The following is a 16,978-nucleotide window of genomic DNA, read 5'->3' on the forward strand; positions in this document are numbered from 1 at the left end:
ACATAGAATTCTAAACCTATCAATGAAATTTTCAGTGTCAGTTCCAGTCGGGCGTCGCCATTTTCAATGTAACTCAATGATCCGATAACGAACAATCGCAACTTTTCGGATCAATAATAATCGTCGAGTATTCCGAGTGGAAACGGAAGCGGTGCATGAAATACTTGCGGCCCCGCTCGGGCTTTCTGCGTATAAATCGATTATTGTTTTCTGAATAGCGTTTTACTATTTCATGTTCAAAAAAATAGTAACAGTGAACATTATTTAGAGGTTAATACTTGGTTGCTGCTCGCCATTATGCGATAATGGCCCGAAGATATGCATTATGGCCTGAGGGCCGCAGGCTCGAAGGACATCATGAACACGAGGGCCATTGTCGCATAATGGCGGGCAGCAAACAAGTATTAACGTCTTTAATACCTATATGTCCGAAATACGGCGTTTAGACATCGCCGCTAATCTTGGTTGTCGCCCTTTCTAAGAAACGTAAACAAATCTGTCATACAGTACAGTTTAACACTCCCAATAACTTAGAGAACAAGACAACACAAAATAAATATAAGAAAATGTTGTTTTATTGTTGTTTTTATCGATGAATACGCTTTACTTTTTTTGAGAATTGAATTTAGATATAGTGCCAGTTTTTTAGTCCCCTACCGGTTTACCGGAGGGGACTTTAGGTTTACCCTCCGTCCGTCTGTCCGTCCGTCTGTCTGTCAGTCCGTCAGTCCACAAAACTGGATCCCGCGAAAACTTGAAAAGTACTGAAAATATTTTTATGAAACTTGGTATATGGATAGATTGCAGTCTTGAGATTATGCACGTCTTTTTCTTTTCTTCCTATGTTGAAAATTCTGGTTGCTATGGCAACAAATATGGCAAATTTAACACATAAACTGGATCCAGTGATAACGCAACAAGTACTGGAAATATTTTTATGAAACTTGACATATGGGTAGATAGCAGTCTTGAGGTTATGCATGTCTTATCTGTTCTTCCTATTTTGAAAAAATATCTGTTGCCTTGGCAAAAAATAGGCTTAAAACATGGCAAATATAACAATATTTGTGATAAGTCAAAAAGAGCTGAGATTTTTTATGAAATTGCATCTTTAATTCAAGAGTTATCTCCTCTTAAAGAATTTTGCTTTTAAAATGTTATATTTTGGTAACAGGGATGTTTCAAATATTAACTTTAGAGTGTCCTTCAGTCCGTCTGTCTGTCTGTTCATAAAAACTGTTTCCTGTGATCACTTTTAAAGAACTTTTCCAACAAATTTACTTAAAATAGAGAAAAATTGAAACATTAGTGAATGGCCAATGGCCCTTCAGAATGTTGATGGGTTTCTAACCGGTAGGGGACCTATGGATTGCTTGCAATACTATGATAATTGCTTGTTTATGAAGTTTTGTGCCTTCAAGAACGTTTCTGATGTCTTGGTCTAGTAAATGCGAACGGTCTCACCTTTTCCTACTGTCAATCTATAATCATTTTTGGAATTTATTGTCTTGAGTTTATAAATCTTCAATGTTAAGCTTTGCTGATTGTGATCGATAAATTGATTTAAATAAAATTGGCAAGTGACTATTGTTTATTCAACGTCATCAGACATCTTGAAAGTCACTGAGAGTTGATTACGTCATTCTGCACGTGCGCTCATTCATTCGCCCATTATGGAAAAATAATGCCGAGTAGCAAGGCGGCCAAAATTGCATAATGACCTAGATGTTGCCATATTGGCCCTGAAATACCCTATATTTTGTTACTATATATAGTAACATAGGTATTAATGCTACATATATGACCGAGTGAACCGTGTATCGAAATTTCAATCGCAACTACTCGACCCTTTCCGTCAGTCTTCGGATAAGGACCTCGAACACAATAGTATGAATACACAGAATGGATGCGGTGTTTCGGTCTTACCTACGCTAAGAAACTAAACATGTAAACAAATAGTAATTTAAGGCTGGGAGTTGTTGACAAGGTTGTTTCCAATATATGTAGTAAAAGTCCACCTAAAATAAGTGAATTCATAGGTACAAAAGCAAACAATACATTATTTATATATTTATTATTATGGTTGTAGAAACCGAAAGTACAAAAAACCAACCTGTTGACATTTAGTCGGATTTGTTAAAAATTGAACATCAGTGGGCATATTTAAATTACAAATTGTTGTCAGACATATTTTCAAGAAAAAGAGTACCGGAGTCAAATATATACATTCGTTTTACATTATCTCTGTTTGTGTTATCATCTGAAACCACATGGTAGAACTACTTTCAATCCGTATTGTTTCCGAGGTTATTATAGATAATAGCCGAGGCAGTTCCGAATGTCGAAATTTTGCTGCTCCCGGTATGACTAAATTACGCAACAGAGATATTTTGGCGCAAATGGCGCAAATATTTCTTAAGTTTGATTTTCTTGAAATATTGTGGTTGGAAGCATGCAGCTTCATAATTATACTGTTTATTCCAATCAAATTATATATACATTTTTATGTAAATCTGGGACTTAAAATTATTTGATTAACATACTTTATACCCGTTTTCGAGAGGAAATGTTTCTATATACTTTCCGCACACGACAAAATACTAAGACTATGTCGGGAATACTGCTGCGCCGATAATACAGAGTTAAGGCCAACATTTTTTTATAAAGTGTTTTACGGGACCGCCGACCGTTTTTTTTTTCATTATGTCCGCCGACCTTTCTTACCCACTTCTGTCGAAATTAAAAGTTACTCGGTATGGGACATGTTTTTCACCTCACCTAACGATCTTCGGTAAAGCGAAGGAACTTACTTAAATTAAATGACAAAAGTTTGGTTTAAAACATATTTATTCCCGAAAGTTTTATAATGTACATGCAAATACATAACAAACAAAATATTTTTACACAATGGAAAAGGATGAGAATGAAAGACAAGTCTTATAGAATTCTTCTCCTTTGGCGAACTATATGGTTTGTCTTAAATAAGTTAATAGTTAGTTATATACTAGACAAGGGAATAAGTATTAGTTATACATACATATAAATAATTATATATTTATATATAAACTTATATAGTATATATTAACTACAAGTAGATGTCTAAAATGTAAGAATATACATAAAAGAAGAAAACAAAATAGTGGGAAAGAGAATAAAGAGGGTAAGAGAGGATTATAGTCTCAATATGAATGGATCTAAGTAAATCTTTTCGTTTTTTCTATATAATTTTGTACATTTGGAAATATAATGAGGTTGTCCTAATATGTAAGAGAGGATTATAGTCTCAATATGAATGGACCTAAGTAAATCTTTTCGTTTTTTCTATATAATTTTGTACATTTGTAAATATAATGAGGTTGTCCTAATATGTAAGAGATGGGTCACCATAGAGAATTTTATGAAGGTTTATGCTGAAGTCTTGCAAGTTAAGGAAGAGTGTTCTGCGGACAGCTTCGTATGCACAGCACTCGAAAAAGAAATGTTGGGTAGTTTCAATTTGCCCACTATTACACAAAGGGGTAAGAGAAATGATTTTCAAAAACAGGTGGTGATTTAATGCGGCCGAGTGTGAAGGACCTGCAGTTTACGACTACCTGTATAAAAGTATTTTGGTGTATATTTCCTGTCCTTGTTTAAGAAAGTTTTAAATGAGGATATTGTAGGGCTGTTATTATAACAGGCAAGTTGTTCCAATCACGAATAACTGACGGCAAGAAAGTTTGGCCCTTAAACAAAGGCTTTCACCTTTACAAGCATGTTACAAAAGGCGCATCAAAAGGGAAGGGCGATTACTTTATATATATATATATATATCACGCGACACCGGGTCATCACGGAAGTTCGCTTTACGAAACTTATTTTCTAATTTATATAATAACACTTAGAGCGTTTTATCACACACATGATAGCCTGCAAAGCTGTTAGAACTAACATCCGTTACATAAGTTGATTTGAAATTATCTTCGCTGTCAGAACAGTTGTAAAAATGAAAATGGGCACGAGATCGAAGCCGTCGATCGACGAAGGTGTCAAAAATATTACTTGTTAACCACGGACCATGGGAAAACTTCGACACTTTAAACTTTAGACTCATGTATAGGTTTTTATTAAGAAATAAAGGGGAACTAGAAATGTGTCCATAGGACACGGGTGCCCCCACCGCGCCACTGTTCTGTCAATCTTTTCACTAAGTCAAGGGAAATAACTCTACAAATACTGGATAAATCCACAAGCGAAACCCCAGGTGCGAATCTAAATATAATGAGCAACCTGCCCATAAGGTTTAATGACTTTGTCAAATCCTTTTTGAGTAACTTGCGACACAAGTTGAAAATTGCAAAAAAATTCTAAGTGAAGGGCAATAACTCTAAAAATACTAAATAAATCCAGACGAAAATACCTGGTGCACAACTGCACATGCTGATCAATATTCCTGTAAAGTAACATGACTCTAGGTGAAATACGTTTTTAGTTACGTGTGACACATGTTGAAAATTGCAAAATTTTACTAAGTCAAGGGCAATAACTCTGAAAATACTAAAAATATCCACACGAAAATACCCAGGTGCACAACTACACGTGCTGATCAACATTCCTGTAAAGTTTCATGAATCTAGGTCAAATACTTTTTGAGTTACGTGCGACACAAAAGTGAACGGACGGACGGACGGAAGGACGGACGGACAGACGGACGGACAAGGGTAAATCTTAATGCCCGCCACTAACGTGGGGGCACAAAAATCGGGACTTCCATTTTACTTCGGCATATCGAGAAAGTCAAGTAATCGAAATTCGACTCACATGAGTTATACTTACATAGTAGATTTATTGTTAGTATATTGATTGTGAAAAATGTTTATTATGAATCTTTGAAAACAATTGACTAATTTATGATACAAAAATAATAAATTCCTGTTGTTTGGTGGACAATTTTTGTTGTTGTTGTTTCTTGTTGAAATACTTTGACGATTGTTCTATTCTGCCTAGATTCTATAATGATATTTAGTGGTTTTATACCTAAATTGCCGATAGGTAGCACTCCACACTAAATTTCCTATTTCGGCCGTCCCTGACCACACACACAATGTAAACGCTTCCTCCTGTGAAAGTATAAAACCTGGAAAAAAAAGAATCATTTCATTAACAACATATTACACAAAAAATTGCAAATCAACATCTAAATTGTCACAAGTATTGTGGTAGAACTTTTGTTTTGTTTGTTTGTTTTGGGTTTTACGTCACTTTGACACAGTATAGGTCATATAGTGGTAGAACTATACATGGTACTGTGATTCATTCGATATTTGCCGAAAATCAACTGTGGTCCGAGACCTAAAAACCAATTTCTGTCACTCTGTCAAAAATTACCTGCAAATATAGCAGCTATAGAAACACTTTACTTACTTTACTTTACTGGAGTTGAGGTCGCAAGACGTCATCGTCTTCTATAAACCCCCCCCCCCCCATGGCTTTGTACCCAGTTCTGATCCGGTATGGTGGTATACTGTGTTGCTCCCATGAATTTGTCCAACCTGTTTTTAAAACTGTTAAGTGAAGGAGCATTCACAACCACTTCTGGTAAATTGTTCCAGTCCGAGATAACCCGTAGAGAAAAGAAATGCTTTCTAATCTCAGTTCTACATGATTTCACTTTCAGTTTATACCCATGACCTCTTGTATTTGCATTGTTATTTAATTAAAAAAACACTTCATAGTTAATATCCTCCTTATTATGTAACAATTTAAAAACTTCAATCATGTCACCTCTAAATCGACGATATGCTAGCGAAGGCAATTTCAGTGTTTTAAGTCGTTGTTCATATGACAGATCTCTTAGTTGACTAACTAGTTTTGTTGCTCGTCTTTGTACTGATTCAATTGCATTGATGTCTTTCTTAAAACGAGGATTCCAAATAATGTTGCCATATTCTAGATGAGGCCTAACTAGGGTTTTAAATAATTTCCCGAAAGATTTCACTGTGAAATGCAGAAATGTTCTTCTCATTAGTCCTGTAATTTTATTTCCTTTATTGATGCAATCATTTATTTGCTGTCTAAATTTCATATTTACATCAAAAGTAACTCCAAGGTCTCTTACAGATTCACTGTTTGAAATTTCATTTCTGGTGTTGTTTACTTTAAGATGGTAAGTATTATTAACATTTTGATTTCCGTAGTGTAATGTAGTGCACTTGTTTGCATTAAACTTAAGTAACCACTTTTTACTCCATAAACTAAATTTGTCATTGTCAGATTGAATTTTTTCTATATCTGCATTATCATTCGCTAAATTGTAGAGTTTTGTATCATCGGCAAATAAACGCGATGTTCCTTCAATGGCATCCTCTATGTCGTTAATGTAAATCAAAAATAGTGTAGGTCCTAAGACACTTCCCTGTGGAATACCGCTGGTGACTTCAGTCCATTGAGATTTTTCACTACCAATTACAACCCTTTGTCTTCTATCCCGGAGAAAAGCTTCAATCCATTTTAATAATTTACCATTAATTCCATAACTTTCAAGTTTCGTCAATAATCTAGCATATGGAACAGTGTCAAACGCCTTTTGAAAATCATAATAAATACAGTAGAATCCCTACTAAAGACCACCTCGGATTTAAGACCACCCCGCTTTTAAGACCAGTTTTTAAAAGAACGGAATTTTCTGTTCTTTATGTCAATGGTTACATGATCCAGAATTAAGACCACCTCACTTATCCACATTTAAGACCACCAAATTCAGTCCCAATTCCTTATTTTGTTCTTTATTTGACCTCACTATTGAGACCACTGATATTAAAATCAACACCTTCCTAGATCTTAAATGTGTTGTTATGTTGTTATTATCTGCTTGATTGCTCTTAGGCATGACACTTGATTACACAAGGTGTCAAAAGCTGTTATTTATGGGATATTTAATGAAAAAAGGTGAGAATGTTAATTTCATAGTGGTTTAATGTTGCTTTATGCAAATTTGTTTTGTGAAGAAATAAAGTCTGATATGATATGTGAATTATGTACCTCATACAATAATTATTATTGAAATCAGAACAAAGAAAATTTGATATTAAATTTCTTCAGAAATATGTTTTCTTCCCATCAGATGTAACATTTTAACATACTTTTTTATTGTATTTGCAGGTTAACATACATATTGTTTGTTCAAACAAAATGACTAAGATAGACCATGATCATTAGGTATGTAAGAAATGATAAGAATAGTCACAATTAAGACCACCCCACAATTAAGACCACTTTGGTACAGTCCCGATTAGGTCTTAATTGAGGGTTTTTACTGTACAATCAAAATTTTGACTATCGTCTATCCATTCCGTCCACTTTTCCATAACTTCCAGTAACTGTAGAGCACAAGATCTCAGTGTTCTAAATCCATATTGTGAATTTGAAAATAGATTGTTTTCATTCATATGTTTCACTACTTGATCCCTTACCACCTTTTCCATCAGCTTACAGGAGACACAAGTCAAACTCTTTCATGTATGCCTCATTGTTGGAATTACAGTCAATACCAAAGGTAATCACTATATGGTCACTTTTACCCAGGGGACTGAAGTGTTCAATATTGTTCACTAAAAGTTCTTCTGATGAGAAAACAAGATCTAAAGTACTTGGTCTTTGACCGTTTCTGTATCTTGTATAAAATTCTATGTTTTGATGAAGGTAACTACCACGTACAGCTTCTATAAATTCATGACTTACATGATTTTCTGGCGCACTTGAAATCCAATGCTTCCAGTCTATATCACGATAGTTGAAGTCACCCATAACAACTACTCTCGACTGTGTTTCATTATTCAATGCACTAATCATTTCATTTATAGCTACATTATTTTCCGCACTCGAGTTAGGAGATCTATACACTAATCCTACGAGAAGCTTCTCTAAGTTGTTAATTTTAATTTCACACCAAATAGCCTCTTTAGCAGAATTTTCATTCAGTTTTTTATATTCAGTTACGTCTAAATAGTCTCTCACAAACAACAAAGTTCCTCTACTTGCAGCATTTTGAAATTTTGGATTACAGAATACATGATATCCTTGTAAAACATAACTTGAAAGGTTCGGATTTTCTAGATTCTTTTTAAAAGCTTCTGTCAATCCTACAATATCCGGTTGATGTAAGTATACTAATGCTTCAAGTTCTGACCATTTATTTGATATAGAGTCTGCATTTGTGTAAAGACATTTCAAGCCATTCTGATTTTCAATTAAAATTGAACTTTCAACAGAGTTTATACTTGTGTTTTGACTAGACTGATCACTACTTGCACTTGATTGACTAGATACGGAATTTACATCACTACCAACATAGTCTCTGTCACTTTCACTATAAAATATCAGTACTACTAGTATTAGCAGATTGACTAGAACTAGATTCTTCAGTGTCACTATCACTATAAATTTCAGTGCTACTACCTTCAACAAACAATTCAGTAGATTCAGAGTCACTTTCACGAAATATTTCAGTAGAATCAACATTAACAAAATCTACATTTGACTAACTGATCATACACTCAACTTCAACAGGTGTGCTTTGTACATCCTCATTCCTTGAGGTTTCAAAACACGGAACTTTTGAACTTAATGAACTGGAAACATTAACAGAACTATAACTTTTAACTATAGTGTCATTTATTTCACAGTCTACTGCCTGGGCGGCTTCCCACCCAAGCTCTTTCCTAAAGGGGGGGGCCATTTTTAGAAGCACTGTATCCTTGTGCACCTTTTGAATTTGATTTACCCCTTGTTTGAATCTGCGAGCTACCTAGCTGTTCATTTTTCTTAGGACTTGCCGTTACTATTCTACTGTTTGCAAATCTTTGGCTAAATCTTGGAATTCTACTTTCCCGCTGAGACGGTGACAAAATTTCAACATCATCAGGTTCCTGAAATCTAGGACCAGAATTATAAGCTACTTTACTTGCTAATTCAGCTTTCATTTTCTTGTATGTGAACGACCTGTCCATAACTCTTCTTCTTGCTACTTCTTGTTTCAGTTCTTTATTCATCTGTCTTTGCCTGAAAGTATAATCTGGTGTTACAGTCACCTTTGCAAAGTTATTTTTTTCCTTGAGTTTTGCACTGTTTTTTAAAATATTTAACTTAGCCCTATCATTTGTAAATGATACCTTCAATGGCCGAGGATTTTCCTCTAGGTTCTCACGCTCCCGGCCTAAACGCTCAACATTTTCAACATTAGCATTTTCAATATTTAATGTAACACACATTTCTTGGACTTTCATTTTATCATCATCACGTTTCTCCTGAGTATTTTCACCAGCTGGTTCAGATAGATTATATACAATCAAATTACCTTTCCTTTTATCACGTTCATGGTAATCTCTCACTGCTTCATCCATGCGGTAATCTAAATGTAAGTTACTTACAGTTTCCATTTTCTCCTCTAATGCGTTTACTCGCGACTCCAATTTTTCATTTTTGACGGTTAACTTTGTGATAGCACTGAGTACTTTCTTCACGCTTGGAATAGCTTCTCTACAGCCTGTACAATACCAAAGGAAATTTGCAACAAGTCCTAAATCATGCATTTGGTCATGAAATGATTCGGTCATTCCAGAACACCTTTCATCAATACAAAACCATTTATCACACAAGTCACACTGAACTCCATCATCATCATTTTCAAGCATTTCATGACATGATGCACAGCTTGCCCTTTGACTATATTATGCTCTGATTCACTTATAAAGGACATATTGTCAGTATCTCTCTGATTATTTATCGAGTTCTGTGAAGGTTTATTTAAGGGCATCTTGGTCAGATTTCAGTTCTTCAAAAGTCTTTAAAATTTACAGAATTTCAATGCAGAATGTTTTCTTAGTATACCACCATTTCTAGTTGAGTTGAGGGACTGGGTACAATAATGTGGGGAGGGGGGGTTTTGGTAGAAATGCCATTTTTTAATCGACTTTGAAAACCATGTGTTGCCACCATAACCGGAACCGGAAATTGTTTTTCTCTTGGCAAATCCCTATACATGCAAAATATCACAAAGAAACAGGTGCTTGGCCTTGCAGATTTTTTGCTACTGATGAAAGTATGTACCCCCTTGAAAAATGTCTTGATTCTTCCGAGCCTGCAGTTGAAATACACTGTATGCAGTAAAACGGTGTTCTTGACACTATCTGCCTGAACAATTTATTACAAGCCCTATTTTCGAATTTGCCAGAGTTCATATTAGATGTTACATAACCAAATCTGATGCTGAAAATGCATTTTGAACTCAAATAGTCATTTAACTCCAGAATAAAGCACGACAACTATAAAGGCACGTTACTGTTATTTACAAAACAATAGTTTATTAAACTTGATTCCAAAGTTTGAATAAATCATTTTATAATCATTTGTAACCAATTAACTGGCAAAGTAGCCATAAGAAAAATTATATATATAACAGCTAGCTCGTGCACGTTACAATACAAGGCTTGTCTATAATTGAACACTGTCATCTATAACGTTTATTAAGTTTATATTATATTATGAAAGGTAATTATGTGTATTTTAGAATATTTTACTAGATCAATATTGAGTAAGTTGGCCTTTTTTCAATGTAAGATTTTGATCATAAGTCCTCTTGGACAATGCCTATAATAAATTCTTGACAGAAAACCGTGATTTTGTAACAATGTATGCCATTTGATTTTCTATATACTGTCAATGGCTTTCATTTTTCTTCATAATTTGAAATATGAATATTTTCTAGAAATTTCTAATTTTTTGCACACACAAAACTTACACTCTTAAAGATAATTTGATGGTGTTGATCCAATTTACCCTGTGAAACTGACATTTTACAATATAATGTTTGTACCTCTGGGATTGATTAAGGTTTCTGACCTCAAATCACTCTCCATGCGTGATGATGTGGATAAGAATCCTGACAAGAATTTTGGATCCTTTACTGTTAGGAAACTATCAGTAAGCTTACAATAGGTTGGTGGTTCTACCTGGTTGCAAGCTTGTGTCAGTAAAGTTTGAGAGTGGCAAAACGACCTTGTTTGGATATATACTCTTGAAATGAGGGGACTTAACAAGGACTTTGGATTTGTGTGGCATGTTTTTCACAACCTTTCATCCTTTCACTTTATAATTTCTTATTCATTGTTTGTGTTTTTCACAACTTCTTTTCACTTTACTTGATAATTTCAAGATTTCACGTTTCGCTCTTTTCTCTACTACTTTTCAAATTCACATTTACTGTTTTCACAATCTCTGTAAATTTCACTCCCTTATTTCAAAACCTAACTTTCGTTGAAATGTCACTTTTCTCCCCACATGATTATTCCTAATCTTCACTTTTCGTATTAAACAGCTTCTTTTCACTTCGCTTCCTGTTTTCAAATTTCACTTTTCGTTCCTTTAACTATCTCTTTTCACTTTACTTCATTATTTCTCATCTTCACTTTTCGTGTTTTACACTTCTTTCACTTCACTCCCTGTTTTCATTTTTTTTCGTTCATTTTAATATCTCCTTTCACTTCACATAATTATTTCACATAATTATTTCTTATATTCACTTTTCGTGTTTTACTCGCACTAAAAAAAAAGGAATTTTCACTTTCCGTTCCTTTCAATATATATTTACACTTTCAGATCCCTTTATTTCAATAATTATTCTCTCAACAAATATTCAAAATCTCTTTTCGTGTATTCGAAAATCTCCTTTCAGTTTATTCAAATTTTGTTTTCAACTTCATTCTTTTTATATACAAGTTTAAATACCAGTCAATTTCGTATATTTAATTTTGTTCCTCGCTAATCTACAACAGTTTTTTAAAATAATTTTTCCGTTCAATGTGACAATTTGTTTGTACAATGTCTTTTTTATAACTTTTTTAGAATATTTTTTATCAGAAAAAAATCATACAAAAATGATATTTAAATGCATATTGATTCAAAGAAATATCATCTTTGTATAAAATGCTATTTGTTCGCGGCCAATGAATTTGCGAGATTGTTAATTTTCTTGTACTACAAATTTACTTTATATTACTGAGCTTTCTTTGATAAGCAAAGTAATTTTAAATTCCTTTCGGTATAATAAATGATTATATTTAATATATATTTATCTATAAACACACACACACCAACCAGGGTAACAATCCTTTAACACAGGGTCAATGTAGATTAATATTTATTAGTTTATTTATTTGACTTAAATTAGTATAGACTCAAGAAGGAAAGATGGAGTAAGACAACACCAGAACACACAAAAATAAATAATACCAATAAACAAGAGGGCCATGATGGCCCTGAAATCGCTCACCTGTATATAGGCCCCTGGGCTAAGGCCAATTTTAAACCAGGGGCTTTTATTTGAACAAACTTGGTAGAAACCCATTAGAAAATGTGACTATATACATATAGGGAAAAAACACACACACCCCTGGAAAGGGGGTGTCAATTTTGACCCCAGGGCTTTTATTTGAACAAACTTGTTAGACACTCACTATAAGATATTTCATGCTTAGTATCTAAACTCTAGCTCTTTGGGTTTTTTATTAGAAGATTTTTTAAGTTTTTACTATACACATATAAGGGAAATCAATGACCCCCGGGGCAGGTCCAATTTTAACCCAAGGGCCCTTATTTGAACAAACTTGGTAGACACCCATTAGAAGACGCTTCATGCTAAATATCTTAGCTCTAGCTCTTTGGGGTTTTAAAAGAAGATTTTTTAAAGTTTTTACTATAATTATACATATAGGGAAAAAAATGACCCTCTGGGGCGGGGCCAATTTTTACCCCAGGGCTTTTATTTGAATAAAATTGGTAGACACCCACTAGATGATGTTTCATGGTTAATATCTAAGCTCTAGCTATTTGGGTTTTTTAAATAAGTTTTTTTAAGTTTTTAATATATACAAATAAGGAAAATCAATGACACTCTGGGACAGGGCTAATTTTTCCCCATGGCTTTTATTTGAACAAACTTGGAAGACACCCACTAGAAGATGTTTCATGCTTAATATCTAAGCTCTAGCTATTTGGGGTTTTTAAAAGAAGATTTTTTAAGTTTTTACTGTATACAAATTAGGAAAATCAATGACCCCGGGACGGGGCCAATTTTGACTCCAGGGCATTTATTTGAACAAACTTGGTAGACACTGACTAGCAAATATTTAAGCTCTAGCTCTTTCGGTTTTCTAAAAGAAGATATTTTAATTTTTTTTTCGGTTGCCATGGCAACCAGAGTTCTGCTTGGAATTAAATTCTTTGAACAATATTTAAAGTTGACTACCAAAGGAACATTCCTGTGAAGTTTGGATGAAATTGGCTTAGCGGTTTATGAGGAGATGTCGTTTAGAGTAAAAGTTTACGGACGGACGCCGGACGGACGCCGGACGAAAAGCGATCACAAAATCATTGAATCCAAGTACTTGCATAGGTGTTCGGCGCGTTGATTGGTCAATTCCCCCTCCCCTGACCCCCCTCACCCACTCTACAACCCTCCTACCCCTCAAACCCATGTAAACCACAGTATTTTTTCCATTTGAAACATGTTTTAATATTTTGGTTTATGCTTTTAATTCAATTACCTTCATTTCCCACAAAAAAATAAAATATTGATACATATATATTTAGTAAAGGTATGCAACTCGCCGCTCATTTTTCAGCACTCATTATAACATATCGGAAAAACGGTTTGTTATAGCTTTATATGATGTTTTGATTGAACAGTTATTACAAATAATAGTATAATTTCATCATATTTATATGCGCAAAAAAAATATTCATCCATTTTGAATAAACTGCCGTTTATTCGGGTAATTTTGACAAAAAACCCAGCGGTCAGGTCTCTGTCGAGTTACACTTGCAGTGACTTCGAGATTACATATCTTCTTAAAGATAGATAGATAGATTTATTTCGGCATAGGAACACAAAAAAGGGTAAAAAAGCTGTTATTTCCATTGTGGTCCTTTGTATTGGCGGCATGACATAGAGAGGCAGACCTAAATATAATCATGTTTATGTTTTTATAACTTGAAATGATTGTAATGACAGCTTTATTTCCTTTAAGCGTAATCAATTCCCTACAATTTGGTACCAAGATATTGAAAATTGGTGAAAAAATGTTGGAGTTATGGAGTTCATATTAAGATGAGTGCTGAAAAATGAGCGGGGAGTTGTATACCTTTACTAAATATATATGTAGTTTACATGGGTTTGAGGGGTAGGAGGGTTGAAGAGTGGGTGAGGGGGGGGGGGTCAGGGGAGGGGTAGTGACCAATCAACGTGCCGAACACCTATGAGTACTTGTTGAGCAAACGAGTCTGATCAGCGCACAGCAGAATTAATATTGACACAAACAATTGTGTTTTGGTCAATATATAAACTTTTTTTTAACAAATATATACAATAAAACATACTGATATAATCAAAATGATAAACATTTTATTTTCACAAACCCTTTAAAATACAGTCGGCTGATTCTATCGTGTAAAACGATAAATGATATATATTTATATCAAATACACTCTGAATATGACAGTTTCAATGTTTACAAACACAAGAAGACGTGGCTGTCAACTATCAAAAATGTAAACAATGGTAACTTCCGGTAATTCTCCTTCCAGCTCGTTTGTTGATAAGTTCACGGTTGATTCCAGAATTAATGAATCAAGGTGAATCAATTAGCACTATATATTAAGGTTGCCAGCCAATTATAAATTTTTGAGCTCTTTTAATTAAATGGGAGCTCTTTTAATTAAATGGTCCTTTCTATAGGATCTTTCGACAATATAAAGGATCTTTATTATCGCCGTTCCTATACGATCGCAACTACTCGGCCCTTTCCGTCAGTCTTCGAACACAATAGTATGAATACACAGAACGGATGCGGTATTTCGGTCTAACCTACGCTAAGAAACTAAACATGTAAACAAATAGTAAGTTAATGCTTGGAGCTGTTGACAAGTTTATATCCAATATATGTAGTAAAAGTCCACCTAAAATGAGTGAATTCATAGGTACAATAGCAAACAATACATTATTTATATATTTATTATTATGGTTGTAGAAACCGAAAGTACAAAAAACCAACCTGTTGACATTTATTCGGATTTGTTTAAAATTGAACATCAGTGGGCATACTTAAATTGCAAATTGTTGTCAGACATATTTTCAAGCATAAGAGTACCGGGACACACATTAGATGTCAAATATATACATTCGTTTTACATTATCTCCGTTTCTGTTTACATCTGAAACCATGTGGTAGAACTACTTTCAATCCGTATTGTTTCCGAGGTTATTATAGATAATAGCCGAGGCAGTTCCGAATGCAGTTCTACATGTACACCGCCTGCCATTTGCCAATCAAAGCGAATAATTCAATATCACATGATAACAAAATGGACGTCAAAAAACTTCAATGAGGGATGCTTAAATGGACACGCCCAACCGCCATGTTTTCTCGTGTTAAAAAATACCATTATCAATGTACGAACTCAGTACCAGTCTTTAGTCTCTTGCAGGATAAACACAGCAAATGGCAATATATTTTGCTACATGCCATTTCTGATCTTAATAACAGTATATTTTGTTTTCTTTCCAAAACAGACACTTTAAGAAAGAAAAAGACTTCATAAAATTTTTAATGTTTTTTCCCGGGCGAGTTTTAGTACTACGAGTGTTTTTATTGCATCATACCTATAATATAGCAGGCCAGTTATAATCCGTTTCAGAAACAAAATCGCAAAGCAGTCGACGGAGTATAGAACATAAATTCCATTTATAGAATATTCACAGATATAGCAAGTAACTGTTGTTAATTACGAAAGAAGCTTATTATTTTTGCCAATTGAGGCACTGATTAAGTAGCGCATGTAGTCTAACTAATTGTACTACGCGGTTAGTTATTGTAAAATTTTTCTTATGTGCAATATGTCCTTAATTGCATTTTAATAAATCAAATGCAAACATACATGTACAAAATGACCCTATTGGTCAACATATACATGTATACGTCATAGAAAATCATTTAAATAACAACGGAATAGTAAAGAGGAAAGTGTTATTGTAAATCACGATGAGTATCACATCACAGTTGAAAATGCATGAATAGCATTAATTAAATATTTAGATCTTTATGCTTAATATACCTGAAATTCTAATAATATATTTAACTTTTATTTATTATTTTTTTTTTCAGTCTGGTACAATTTCACATGCTTTTGCCAAAATAATGAAGTTCCTTGGCTCTTTTTGTCATATATCGGTAAGATTTGAACATAGTACATGTAACTATGCCATGTATACGAATAGCAAAAGAACGGATACGGTTTTGGGGTAAGTAAATAATGGCAGTGGTTTTATTCTGATTTATCTTTACATATGATTACTTAAATTTTCTCTCATAAAAATATATTTTACAGATAATGACGACCTACCCATATCATTTTAACTCGATCGTTTTGACAACAGAAACTTTATCTTGCACCTATCGGCGAAAAACGCCTCAACAGTGCACCCACACGATTAGTACAGACAGATGACGAAATACTTTACGAAACTCTACGAGAAACCACGGGTGATACTAAGTTAACGTGCATACCTTGGCGACTAAGTAACTTTTATGAAAGAGAAAAAATCCGAGGAAGGTTGGGATCTTTCAACAGCACATTTTCGTCAAGATTTAAAAATGTTCAACATCGACAACTCAAACCAAATAAGATTAAGGTAATGAAAGTTTAAACGATGGGAGTAAACTCCCATATTTTTAAATTCCGTATTACATGTACCTGCCTACCGTACGAGGAATATGTCTGCATAGTATTTATAGGCCCGGGTGTCAATTAAAAAAACCCATGCTCTTTTGATTTCTTACCAAACATCAGTATATTGCATTTTATTTTGTTTGACATTTCCCCCACCCCCTCACCACTCCCCAAAAAATCGCTACGCTTTTATATTTTTAAGTGCATTCCATCAGGT

At 34.0% G+C, this 16,978-nt stretch overlaps 2 protein-coding genes across 2 annotated transcripts in view; both read right to left on the bottom strand.

Annotated features, from left to right (window-relative positions):
- Positions 1 to 16,978, bottom strand: part of LOC132717360 (transcription elongation factor SPT4-like) — a 117,731-nt gene that overhangs the window by 86,214 nt on the left and 14,539 nt on the right. The gene's annotated exons all lie outside the window — the stretch shown is intronic.
- LOC132717356 (uncharacterized) lies at positions 7,468 to 9,671 on the bottom strand. Its single transcript, XM_060700805.1, has 2 exons — positions 8,762 to 9,671; positions 7,468 to 8,414 (listed from the first exon to the last, which is right to left on the bottom strand). The coding sequence occupies exons 1-2, from the start codon at positions 9,669 to 9,671 to the stop codon at positions 7,468 to 7,470; spliced, it is 1,857 nt and encodes a 618-aa protein (XP_060556788.1).

Source organism: Ruditapes philippinarum, unplaced genomic scaffold (genome assembly GCF_026571515.1).
Source record: "Ruditapes philippinarum isolate M1 unplaced genomic scaffold, ASM2657151v2 ctg2749_1_1_1_1, whole genome shotgun sequence".
NCBI classification, from domain to species: Eukaryota; Metazoa; Mollusca; class Bivalvia; order Venerida; family Veneridae; genus Ruditapes; species Ruditapes philippinarum.

What these genes read in the sequence shown, in the direction of transcription:
- LOC132717356 (XM_060700805.1), bottom strand. Translation starts at nt 9,671, where the DNA reads ATGCTTGAAAATGATGATGATGGAGTTCAGTGTGACTTGTGTGATAAA. An exon ending in CTCGCAGATTCAAACAAGGG is followed by an intron (nt 8,415 to 8,761) that starts GTAAATCAAATT and finishes TGAAATTTATAG; the next exon opens with TGATAGTGACACTGAAGAAT.